The sequence below is a fragment of the Apostichopus japonicus genome, chromosome 9, assembly GCF_037975245.1.
Source record: "Apostichopus japonicus isolate 1M-3 chromosome 9, ASM3797524v1, whole genome shotgun sequence".
NCBI classification, from domain to species: Eukaryota; Metazoa; Echinodermata; class Holothuroidea; order Aspidochirotida; family Stichopodidae; genus Apostichopus; species Apostichopus japonicus.
This window is the reverse complement of record NC_092569.1, coordinates 26778452-26792178: the sequence shown is the minus strand read 5'-3', so window position 1 is coordinate 26792178 and position 13727 is coordinate 26778452. Positions and strand designations below refer to the sequence as shown.

General features: G+C 36.1%; 1 protein-coding gene across 1 annotated transcript; it reads right to left on the bottom strand.

Moving 5' to 3' along the window:
- Positions 1 to 523: 523 nt before the first annotated feature.
- On the bottom strand, positions 524 to 12020 carry LOC139974353 (fibrinogen-like protein A). The gene is made up of 6 exons (XM_071981424.1): positions 11784 to 12020; positions 11036 to 11092; positions 7904 to 8016; positions 4536 to 4664; positions 2593 to 2857; positions 524 to 1922 (listed from the first exon to the last, which is right to left on the bottom strand). The coding sequence occupies exons 1-6, from the start codon at positions 11851 to 11853 to the stop codon at positions 1633 to 1635; spliced, it is 924 nt and encodes a 307-aa protein (XP_071837525.1). The 5' UTR covers positions 11854 to 12020; the 3' UTR covers positions 524 to 1632.
- Positions 12021 to 13727: the final 1707 nt, after the last annotated feature.

Here is a 13727-nt window from a genome sequence, read left to right as displayed (position 1 = left end):
CCCCCTTCCCACAAAAGCAATTGTCTTTCCTTGAAAACTAATCATCTAAGTCATACTTTAGTCTTCCTGCTATTCCCTCTCAATAGAATCAGTAAGCATTGGTCAGGGGTCGATTGGCCTAGCGGTTAACCGGCTCGAAACCAAATGGGCCATCAAATGTGCCGAATTCCTGCGTCCGTCCTTAGTCATAACTAGTCTAAATATTAACAGCAACTAACATTTGGTTCCTCTTGAAAAGAAAATGCAATCTCTTTCATTAGTTATTTTCTCAGAGTTAGCTCCATGGAGTTCAACATCAATCCCCCCCCCCCCCCATTTGCAATTTCAGTCAGGTGGCTTTTTGGATACCTATATGTGTTAATATAATGCTAATATAGTGCTGTGGTAAATACAGCACTTATACCTGTCCAGTAAACTGTTCATTTTAAGAATTTGTGTCATTTCAGTTCTCCTTTTCACAACGCCTCCTCTACAGCCTTCCCCTCACCCCCCCCATTTGGACTCCCCACTCCCGCCACACCTCTTACTTCACAGAGATTTAATATTGGAGAAAAATGCGATGTCTGGTAATAAATCCTTTAGAGATTAAAGCACTAAGGACACCTATAAGCCAAATTGCGCTATATTCAGTTCATTTGTTGTGTGTGAAATTCTCATTCAAAATCTGTGGAAATATTTTCGAAAGGCTCTTTTTGTTCCCAAGATATACATATTTGTGAGGGCGTTGTGGTCAAGTGGTTAAGGCAGTGGACTTGTGATCTATGGATTACAGGTTCGAGCCCTGGCCAGATTATTACGTTGTGTCCTTGGGCAAGGCGCTTTATCTCCATTGCCTCTCTTCACCCAGGTGTATAAATGGGGACTTGCGAGGTAACTTGTAAATATAGTTGTTTGCGCCGGTTTGTGGCTGCACCCTATGGGAAGTCCCCCGGGGGACACGTGGCTGTGGTGCACTGTGGTGCCCCAGGAGAGATTGATTGAATTGTGCACACTTTGGTGTGTAGGTGTGACAAGTTACCAATGACCAGGGTTAAGTTGTAAAGTCGTGTGAGATGGCCTTGGCCCTGAACAAGACTATAAACCTAAAATCATAAAAATCATCATATTTGAAACTCATTAAATATGTGCAAACTATGACGTGGAGTGTAGCGCTCATCATAATTCGTTATATTAGGCCATCATAAATTTACCCCTGCTAACAACCCCACATATTTTCTTTGAATAATATGATGTTCCTCTTTTCGGAGAAGACCATAAAATTCAGAAAATCGCCTGACGGCCATACTCATGTTACCAGTGTCCTTGAAGCAAAGGTTGTAAAAAAGCAAAAGGGATAACATAACAGAAAATAAGGCAGTTACTACTTTTACATAATCAATGTGTACAATTAATAAATAAAACTAGAGTTAACAACAACAAAACTTGTAAACTTGTCAATCTTTGATGGATTTAAATGAGAGTTGCATGTATTTTCATGATTTATTATGCTTATTAGAGTGATTATAGGACAATGTTGTTCGTACATGTCTGTAGACATGTAACAAAATGTAGTCATTTATACATATAGTATTATTTCTTAAGACTTTTGTGAGTCTAAACACAATCCTTTGTTGCATCTGTAGATTACTGAATCTAGATCTTGACAGGACGGATCTTCATCTCAGTGTATTTGATGTGGTGAGAGTCTCCCGGTAGATACTTCCAGGTTATACTAACACCACGTTTACTTCGATCAGGATTATCTTCGACAGCAGTATAATTACCATTGAGGTTAGAGTAGTGACAGTTTTTATACCACCACGCACCTTGATACTTCTTTGCGCAGTTCATAGATTTGAATTTATCATGATCTCTGTCGTAGGTACTAAAAACCTGGTTACGGTGATATTCCAAACCTGCCTTATCAAGCTGATTGTTTGTATCTGTGAATGACAAACAGAACGAATTACATTATCAGTGTGTACACCTCTGACTTGTATAGATCAGAAGGATACTTTTGTTTTCAATCTTACGATATCCTAACGAACATAACACCTATTTGGTTTCTCATAACTAGTCAATAATTTATAATTCCAATCACATATAGAATGCGTCCTACAATTTTAATGTAACTTAGCAACCATTTGCGTTCTCATAACTAGTAAATTATGAATTTATAATTCCAATAATTTCCCCTCCTCCCCTTTTCCGATGGATTTCTAACAGCAATATTACCTATTACCAATTGCTATGTACTTTTGAACAAGTTTTAGATATGGCAAGTTTGAGGAAAACAAGAGGCAATGCTAAAGAGCTTTAATTGTGCATACCAACCTGTAGCTTTCAACGGTGGAGTATGCAGCCTACTAAACTGATGGTGAGCAAATATAGATCAAAACAGTAAATAATCATAAGATGAGTAGCACAATCGCAAGGGTGACATCTAACCCCCCCCCCCCCCCCGTACCACCCTTTCCCCTCCCGGCCCTTACTCGATGGATGTCTGATAGCAATATTAACAATTGTAATCTACTTTTGAACAATATTGGGATTTGGGAAAATTGGAGACAAGTGACAACTCTCAAACGGGTTGTTTTAGTTGTGAATACCAACCTGCAGTTCCAGTGTAAGCTCCCAGCTTAGACAGCTTGTAGTTATCACTTTCATCGTTGATGCGGAATAAGTCGTATTTAGCGTAGTAGGGGTTTCCATGTTTGTTGACCATGTCAATCCGGATTTCATAGTCACCTTGATTGGTGAGGAGGGACAGTTTATCATTACCTAACCAAAACTCGTGGCAGGGGTCGCCAAAGCCTTGTTTATAGCTGGTCCAGGTACGATAAAAGTCAACAGAACCATCAACACGACGTTGGAATACCTGTTTATTGAAAGAAGAAAAATGACGATGCATTTACATATACCTTCAGGTACTAATATGTATCAATTACTGCATTTTTTCAGACAGAATTAAGATTGTTTAGATTAAAATCATTAATATTTGTCCAAAGTATCACCTAAATCAGCAATAACTTTTATATTAATCTATATATAACAGAAAGCAAGCGAGCTCTTCGACATTTTAAAGAACTATTGAATTAAATATTAAAAAGGTTTTATAGTACAGCTTATGGTAAAATAAATGAGCTCGTTTACTGAACACAGTGTGGCAGGTTGGAAAGTATGACAATTATCATTTTGAGACGTTGTGGACTCTAGTTTGGTATGCTTAACGTGGGATTTTTATACAACCTAAGCAACTCAATGTGTTTCCATCTGAAATAGGCTTCAATTTATTGACAAACCAAAGACCATTATAAACCTGTTATTTAGATACCAACCAATCAAGGCTTCATTGTAACGGCCTTCTTAGACATTTGTTCAATCATTCATTCAGTCTTTCGTTTATTCATACATTCCATCCTTCATTCGATCATTCATTCATTCATTCATTCATTCATTTTTTTCTATTTATATCTATTTTTATACACATTGAGTATACTCCACTTATCTAAGCATACCTAGAAATAAGGCCATACCCGATAAGTGCAACAGCTATTGTTTTCCTCTTTGTCTCGTTGCCAACTATTGAGAACCCTGCTATATAGGATATCATATTATATATACCAACCATAATCATCCATCAGTCACATTATAAATATATAATATGTACCTCGAGGTACACATAAAATACATCGTCTATACTATAGTATGTCATACTAGACTGACCGTCCATCCTCCTCCGTCAGTCATATTATACATTTACAATATATCGTCTATACTAGGATGTCATACTAGACTTACCGTCCATCCGCCTCCGTCAGTCATATTATACATATACAATATATCGTCTATACTATAGGATGTCATACTAGACATACCGTCCATCCTCCTCCGTCAGTCATATTATACATATACAATATATTGTTTGTACTATAGGATGTCATACTAGACTTACCGTCCATCCTCCTCCGTCAGTCATATTATACATTTACAATATATCGTCTATACTAGGATGTCATACTAGACTTACCGTCCATCCTCCTCCGTCAGTCATATAACATATACAATATATCGTCTATACTATAGGATGTCATACTAGACTTACCGTCCATCCTCCTCCGTCAGTCATATTATACAAATACAATACATCGTCTATACTATAGTATGTAATACTAGACTTACCGTCCATCCTCCTCCGTCAGTCATATTATACATATAGTCTATACTATAGGATGTCATACTAGACTTACCGTCCATCCTCCTCCGTCAGTCATATTATACATATACAATATATTGTTTGTACTATAGGATGTCATACTAGACATACCGTCCATCCTCCTCCGTCAGTCATATTATACATATACAATATATTGTTTGTACTATAGGATGTCATACTAGACTTACCGTCCATCCTCCTCCGTCAGTCATATTATACATTTACAATATATCGTCTATACTAGGATGTCATACTAGACTTACCGTCCATCCGCCTCCGTCAGTCATATTATACATATACAATATATCGTCTATACTATAGGATGTCATACTAGACTTACCGTCCATCCTCCTCCGTCAGTCATGTTACAGAAGACATCAAACGACGCCCCAGTCCAGTTAGTTGGTTTGATTGTGTAGATGCCATTGGTTGTATTACCAGCATTGAAGACATCCAAGCAGTCTTTCATCTAATTATAACATTGAAGTAATCAAGTTTTTTTTTTCTCTCTCTTTTTTTATTTCTCTTGCAACTATAACTTAACATAATATAGCACTCTAGTGGTGACTTAGGGGAAATTCCTAGATGAAACTAAAACGTATTTATTTTAACACATTCTGAAGTTTTAAAAAAATATACCAAGGGTACCAATATTTCCTCCAAACACTGCTTTTCATATTACGCAACAAAATGTTTTTTTTTTGTAATAGAAAATAGTCCCTCAGAAACAATAGTAACTTATTCTGCAGTGGAATTTCTTTCCGTACTTTGCAGTTGAAAATGAATTTCTTAACTAAAATTATAATCAAATTCAGCTCTCTGGCAATGTCCGCACCAAACAACACTGTCTTAATGTCTAGTACTATACCAATATCTATATTATTTAACATAGTTTGGAGATGATTCCAAAGCCTAACTAAAAGTAGGCAATAATAGAACAAATGTTCAATTGTCTCAACATACCTATGACAAAAAGTACAAGTATCATGAGTAATTGCTTTTATCAAATGCAAGTACTTATTGGACGGGATAATCCTCTGAAGCAGCCTATACTGAAACCACCTCAAATTAACATCACTAGAACACTTGAATGGCACTGAACAATAAAAAGACCAATCTTCCTCAGTAATATCGAGGGTACCACACCATTTCGTATAGGATTTCTGAATCAACTTCGATTCCTGTAGTAACTTGTTGTAAATATCTTTCGAACGGAACATACCATTGTAAAGCATTTTGTTAAAGTAGCAATTGTTTGGAAAAGCAATATCTATATTCCCATCCAGAGCAGGTCTATTCAAAAAAATGTTAATGGAGTTAATAATACCATAATATTTTACAAAATTTGTGGAAACAAGATATTTTTGGATGAAATTGTCAAAACTATAAAACTTGCCATCAACTGTGACAAAATCGCAAACAAAACGGATACCTTTGTCATACCAGCGCTTGTAATACACTGGACTGTTACCAATTTCAATCAGCCCATTATTCCAGAGAGGCAAAGTTAATATGGTCGCATCATCATTAATGGTAGATAGCTCATCTCGAATAAATATATATGTTATTTCGAAGAGATTTCTCCAAAAGGGGTTAGCAGATCTCAAACTAGCTAATTTTATATAGAAATCCCCATTGGTAAAAAACATGTCGGTGCAAATATTATATTTACGTAAATAACAAGAGCTGAAGCTGAAATGATCACTCTTCAGAAGACGACCAAAAATGCTTATTTTGAGTGCCTCACAGTGTTTAGAAAAATCTATCATATTCAACCCTCCATCTGCATAACTGAGCTTTAATTGTTTACGGCTTATACGGTCTGGTTTATTTTTCCATACGAAACGGAAAAAATAGAGAATTTACCCTATTTCTATACTCCAAGTCAGGCAGTGGAAGTGATATAATATAATAGTTGAAACATGGTAACATGAGAGACTTAATAATTGTAATACGACCAAGAGCTGTAAGATAACGCTTTTCCCACAATTTTATCACATTTGAAACTTTATTCAATGCTTTATCGTAATTTCTTTTAACCATGCCCCCCAAATCTGTATTGAAAACAATTCCTAAAAGAGTGAAATCTTCACCTGTGTTCCAACGAATAGCATACTTCTTATCAATTGGAATGGAAAGCCCTCTCAAACTACCCAGTCCCACTAAAAGGGACTTGTCCAAATTCAATTTGAGATCAGACAAATCTCTGAAATAGTCAAGTTGTACCATAACCCTATTGAAAGAAATACTGTCACCATGCATGAAAAAGGTTGTATCGTCTGCGTAGTGAACAGTTTTGAAACAGTTTTGAACAGTCTTGAAGTAATCAAGTTACTTAACAGCAAGCAAGCAAGTAATACATGAAGTGACATATATTATCTTAATTTTGGATTATATTTGACCTATGACGGCAGTACACGATCATTAAGCTTCGTCTTTTCCATTAAGCTAACACAAAGTCTTCACGTTCCAAATAATCTGTCGAACCTTTTTTTTTTTTTTTTTGTCGATAATTTGACGACGGCTTTCGCCTATTTCAAAGGCGACGCTTCGAGATAAAGTATCTCCAAATTTTGACATAAAACACATAATCGACATTTAAAAGGAAGCTTGAATCAAGTCGTCAGGAAAAGTTTACATTTTGAGATAAAAAAAATTGGAATTTATAGTTAGAATAGTGGGATGTTCAAAAATAATTGACGAAATTTCCACTTGTCACTACTTATTCGAGTTTTAATATCATAAAAGTTAGAGAATATGCAAAATAAAAAAAGGAGATTTGGGGTGAGTATATAGTTGCAAATTTATACCAATGATCTAAATGTAAGGAAAACCCCTAAAGTTTGAAGTAACAGAAACAAATTACCGCAAGAAGGTAAACTTTTTATGAAATAGTCGATATTGTCAAAAAAAATTAGAAATTCGATTAAATATTAAATGTAAATTTGTTTAGATTTTTAACCAATATTTGTTTTGTTTTCTAGAGAAGCTGGACCTCATATTCATAAAATCAAAGAAGAGTCGTATACAGACTGGTTAGTAAATATGAAGATATGAATGAGGGAAAGAGCAGGGACAAATGAAAATATAGAGAGAAATAGAGCGAGAGTGGGGGATATCCCGTGGATCTCTGATGCAGACGAATATTGGACAAATATTTCTGTTTTTATCTTCAAATATGTTCAAAAGCCGCTATACACAGGATGAGGCACAGGATGAAAATGATTTTTTTTTCAATTACCGCAATTTCGAGAACTGTTGCAATATTGAGTAAAATCGTAATGTAACAAAATCCTATGAGCCAAAATAGCTTTGTTATTACGTACGATCTAGAGGTTTTTATATCTGCTGTGAATAATTTGTCAGTATTGTTCTCCTCCACAAAAAAAAACTTTGTCTTAACCCCCCCCCCCGCCCCCAGGACAAACATTATCAAAAGTAGGGTTCCCTTTTATATCTGCTCGAAATAATTTGTCAGTTTTGTTCACCTCCGCCTCCAAAATATACTTTTGTCTTAACCCTACCCATCCAACCCCCCCTCCCCTCCCCCTCCAGGGCAAACATTGTAAAAAGTAGGGTTTTCTGTTAAAAGGGATGTTCTGCGTGACCTGCTCCACCCCCACCCCACCCCCACCCCCGCCTCTTCTCCCACCCCATAAGAAAAAGTCCAGCTACTCCTCTACACGAATCGCTGATAGGTAAACCTACATTAGAGCCAGAGGTAGCAGTGGTCGTCTGAATCTGCTTAGTGCACGTGTTAGATGATGTCGCCATATTAGTTGTGCTCTCAACAGGTGGCACAGAAGAATGTTGTTCGCGGGCTGCAAACAATCATGTAAAAATTGTAACGTGAACTTTTAACAGCAAGATTATTTGTGACCAAATCAATTAAACTATTCTTTTATACTTCGAATCAAACCAAATTTGAAGCAAGTCTATATCTAGACGTACACAAGCTAGACCTTTGTAACGTAAAAGAGTTGAATGGGCAATAATCTGCGAAGCCAAATATGGACCAAGTTGATTTATGTTTTTATTTCCGTTGTAACTGGTACCATTCTGTGCTAATCCTTATTATTTTAATGAAAGTCACATATGATCACAACTTTTCCACAGTCAAAATTAAAGAGTAAAACATGACCAGGAAAAAATTTAAAGTTATATAGAATATTTTTTTGAAATAAATACATATATTATATATATATATACATATTATATTATATTATATATATATATATATATATATATATCTATATATATATATATATATATATATATATATATATATATATATTATATATATTTATATATATATATATATGTTGATACTAGATGAGACTAGTGGAACACTAGTAGTTGTTACTCGGAGTTTCACGCGTTATAGCGATCTTCAGACAACTGTTGTCTGAAGATCGCTATAACGCGTGAAACTCCGAGTAACAACTACTAGTGTTCCACTAGTCTCATCTAGTATCAACATATATTACGCTCTGTCCAATGGACATAGAGCACTCTGCGCCAAGATAGACGCCAACCTACTCTATATATATATATATATATATATATATAAACTTGTATTGTTCGATACAGGTGATAAAGGACTACAGTGGAATTACGGCCTTCCTTACCGGTTTCGAACCTCTGGACATACAATCAGCGTCCATAGCCTAGTGGTTAGGGTGTCCGCATATAAAGCGGGGGGCCCGGGTTCGAATCCCGGTGGCTGGAAGTTTATTCACTGTTCTGGATTTTACTACTCATTACGATTTCAGTTTTATATATTCATTTGCCTTCGTCGTTTGCCTCCATTTTCATTAACAAAAGTCTGTTCAAAGCATCTCTTTCGAGATCCGGCTTTAGGAATCACATGTGACTTCGAGTTGGTTAGAATCATGTTTGGGACATAATTCAAACGGAAAAAGTCTTCCGCAATGGTGCGAGAAAGCGATATACCTAGATACTTTATAGAGCTTTTACAAACTTCAATATTGAACAAATTAATGTAATCACGGTATGAATGTTTGTATGTATTTTAGATCCTCGGGAACTCACGAAGAAGCCATCTTTGGCATGTCAATGCCGCAAGCTGACCAAAGTCAGTCTCTTACATTCATATTTAACGTCCATGATTATAAATTGTCAATTGTCAACAACTCTGAAAGCTTGTGTAAAAGTAAGTGGCCTGACGTTTCGATCCTAGCAGGATCTTCTTCAGAGGCTAAATCACCTCTAACAACCTCTAACAACCACAACATTCTCCTCACTTCAGATAGACTCCAACGAGCCGTCCCTGAAAAACCCATCATCGCCTGCAGACGACCACGCAACCTACGAGACCTTCTTGTACGCGCTGCTGTTCCACCTCTAACTTCTATCCCACACCCATTCATCATGGTACCTTCAAATGTGATCGTACTTCGAGATGCATCGTCTGCAGCCACCACATTGTTGAATCCAATTCCATCACCAGCCACAGCATGCAACTCACACACAAGACTAAGGGTCACATCACTTGCACTACCACCAATGTCATGTATCTGATCTCTTGTAGAGTTTGCGGCATCCAGTATGTTGGCGAAACCAAAACCACCCTCAAGAAGCGATTCTATGGTCACAGATCCACAGTCAACACCATGAAGACTGAGACCCCAGTTGGAGAACATTTTAACCTTCCCAACCATACCATTAACGACATGTCCCTACAGGGGATTGAATCCTTAGGTAGCCGTCCTGACCTAGTACGAATCAGCAGAGAGAGGCTCTGGATGCAACGCCTTCGTACCATTCAACCTCATGGGCTGAACATTCAGGAAGGACATGACTAACTTTCCTCTGCTCCCTACTCCTTCTCCCCTTTCTCCCTCCCCCCCTCCCCTTTCACTCTTCTTCTCACAGCTCTCTTCCCCTCCATTTTTCTTCACACCTTTCTGTCTTTGTCCCTCTCCAGTTTATTCCCTACCCTGTGCCTTTAATCCTCTCTTTGTCCCTCCACAATTTATCTCCTTCCTCTCCTCTTCTCCTATTGCTTTCTACTTATAATCCCCTTTCATCCATCTCATTGTGTTCACCGTGCTCATTAACCTGTCTGTATTCTGTGCGTGTTTTTGTCCCCTCTGTTACTGTAACTTGTCTTTTAGCCTCTGAAGAAGATCCTGCTAGGATCGAAACGTCAGGCCAACTTACTTTTACACATTCTATTACACAGGCTCTCTAGTGGATAAGCAGTTTGCTAACAGTTTTATTTTATTTTAACTCTGAAAGCTTAACAAAGCTTAACAACACTGTAGAGCTTCACAAAAGAACCAATGAGAAAAACATTTGATTTATCGATATTAAGCCCTGACACGAAAACAAATTTGATACTTGATTTGATAGAAATATCTATCTCATTGATGAGAGGATTCAGTCTTAATTAATGAGTTTAATATTTCAGTATACGTGATAAAAAGGTAAGGGCTGAGAGGACACCCTTGATGGACACCTCGCGAAACTACGAAATACCTTGACAAGAAACCATTATTTGAAGCATAAGTAGTGATGTTACTGTACAGAAGACCTTGACCAACTCTTCGAGTTGGGGGACGCTGATTGTATAAGTCCAGAGGTTCGAAACCGGTAAGGAAGGTCCTAATTCCACTGTAGGCGTTTGTCACCTGTATCGAACAATACTAGAGCTGTTTTTGGTGACATATTTTGCCTTACTCTAGAGATCAAACAACTAGCTCAACCAAAACAATATACATATACATATATATGTATTAAAATATAATCATATAAAAATTATACTTTCCATTAAAACTTTGTGTCAGTATATGAAAACCAATTAAAATATTACCGTACCTTTCTCCTCTCTCGGGTTCCTACATTTGAAGGTACCACGATAAACAGTGTCTTCAGCTGTGAGTAAAATAAAGCAGTCTAGTTTCCTGTTTAATTATTAAGGGTATAATTTTTATATAGATATATATATATATATATATATATATATATAGATAGATAGATATATATATATATATATATATATATATATATATATATATATATATATATATATATAGATAGATAGATAGATAGATATATATATAAATGTGTGTGTGTATGTATGTATTTGTAGGGGGAGTGTAGGTTAATTATCGTTTTTGCTGATTTTGTTTCTTCGGTTTAGGAAACCGAATTTAATAAAAGACGGTTTACTTATATTGGGGCCAAAGAATGGAACCATCTCCCAATAATGTTAAAAGTGCTGCAACCATTAACCTTTTTAATTAAGGATATTATATGACTCTTTTAATTTTATCTTATTGTTGTTTTTCTCTTCACCTGTTTTTATTTGATTTATTTATTAATTTTTTTTTTGGGGGGGGGGTTCTTACTTTATGTTTTGCGCCATTTTTAGTCAACTTTTTTAAGCTTATGGTTTGCTTTCTTTTGTATCAACCGCTCGTTTACTGTCATATGTTCAACCATTATATGTTTGTATGCATTTTGTAACTGATGAATTCTGGGAAGTTTAGGCCCGGCTTACTGAGGTACACTCTTCTTTGCGAAATTTCGATTAAAAATAAAACAAATAAAGAAATATGCTCACCTTTCGTCAAAGCAGTAGTTACAAGATGAACCATCAACAGCTTGATAACGGTAGCTCTAGAAAGCTTCATTTTTCTTCTTGTTAAAGTAATAATGATAAAGTCCACACAGAGATACTGTCACTTGAGATATAAGAATTACTCAAGCCTTAGGAAAGATAGAATTTAAGTCGCCACTACAAAGTTCCTTGCAACGATACAATCTTCCGCAAGAAAAATGATTCCAAATGGTATTCTTGTGTGGCTTTAAATACAATGCAGCGAATAATTTGCAATGATTTCAATCGCTCACAGTTTAACAACATATTTCCTTGGCAACAGGCATTAAACGTTCTTTGTGTTTTTCGCTGTGTAAGTCGTTCGGTTTACCCATCGTAAACATTAACCAACATTTATATCAGAAATATCATTAAAAACCTTCGTAAAGTTAATAAATAGGCCTTCGTGGATACATGACGAGAGCTAATTAGTTTAGTTTCAATTGTTTATTTGCCCTTCACGTGCATCAGAAATTTGGCGAATATTTGAAAGGATTGTGTGCCACGGATGTTGAACCTGTGAACTAAGAGATGGTAAACATGAGTATCTTGTCTGACGGACGTAAACACATTCCTTTTACGGTGGGGAGAGGGCGGGGATGGGTAAAATACTAAGTCGCAGAGTACATAGCAGCGATGGACATCTCAGGTCCAGCTAAAGATAACAAGGTATCACATTTCATTACTGTCTGCATTTTGTAGCAACAAGAAAAAAACTTCACTTGCAAGCAACGGAAAGTTAACTTTTTCAGAGGGCGGCACGCGGTTTGGGGCGAGTCTTCAATGTCTTCAATGCCTTTAAGGAGCGGCTGCTTATTTCTTTCATAATTTGATTATACATAGGACTAACATGTTAACTGCAAACATCAAAACGTTTTTTTTTCTCGTTTGTATAATTTCACTTTGTTGTTTTGAGCTTGGATTAGACAGGAGGTTCCAAATTTACCTTAAGTGATGTAAAGTTTACATTTATGCCAATGACTGTGATGAAATCGTTTTCAAATGCAACATAATTTTATTTGTTTATATTTTGTAACTTTCAACTACAGCGACAAAAAAAAAGACCTGAATCAAATTTATTATATACGTCTGACATCACAACTGCTTGCTTCAAGTTCACTTTTGGTCTCGGTATCAATCTGATGTTAACTGAAAACGTTGCCTAGGAAATGAATTCAAACTTCAACTGGAAGCTTAGATTGTATTCCTCTTTCATCAGTCCAAAATAATCATTCACATGGAATAGCCTTATTTTTTCTGTTTTTATTACTTTGGTTATATATCGCCGACTGGAGTATCAGTAAAAATAGAATCCGTTACCATAACAACCTCCAAAAAAAACATCAATAACAAATTCTGATTAACGTTTTATTTTTTATCAATATGGAATATTTAACGGCAGTTTGTGGCGATCATTAACACACTAAATTGCCCTTTTTTACTAGAAATTAATTTAGAGCTTTCATTTAATAGTATAGGCCTAGTGTTCGATCAATTTGACGTGCAACTGTTTTAAGCTACATTCAAACACAAAAGAGGTATATGAATACATAAGTGTCATCGCCACCGCTTTCTTATTGTTTGCACACGTAGGCCTTCGAGTGATTCTGAAAAGTACGGTGGTTCTGAGAGGACAAATGAGTTGTATATAGTCCTATCGTGTAAAGTATAAGCAGGGAACAATTCTCTGGTATGAGTTACACGATATCGCGACGATTTGATATGTAATGTCAAGATGTCATGTTAACTGTAACTTGACGAGACATCACTTATCTTGTTTATTGACGTGTTTAAATCTGACGCCACAACTCGACAAATATCAAGTTTTTTTTGTAAATGTAAACAAATATACATGCAAATCACCAACTCGATAATTTGACAATATTCGTCAAGTTTAAGCGGTAAACA

Excerpts from the sequence above, each read along its gene's own strand:
- LOC139974353 (XM_071981424.1), bottom strand. The coding sequence starts at position 11,853 with ATGAAGCTTTCTAGAGCTACCGTTATCAAGCTGTTGATGGTTCATCTT. Across the intron at positions 11,093-11,783 it reads AACTACTGCTTTGACGAAAG|CTGAAGACACTGTTTATCGT; the intron begins GTGAGCATATTT and ends TTTTACTCACAG. Across the intron at positions 2,858-4,535 it reads CTGACGGAGGAGGATGGACG|GTATTCCAACGTCGTGTTGA; the intron begins GTAAGTCTAGTA and ends TTCAATAAACAG.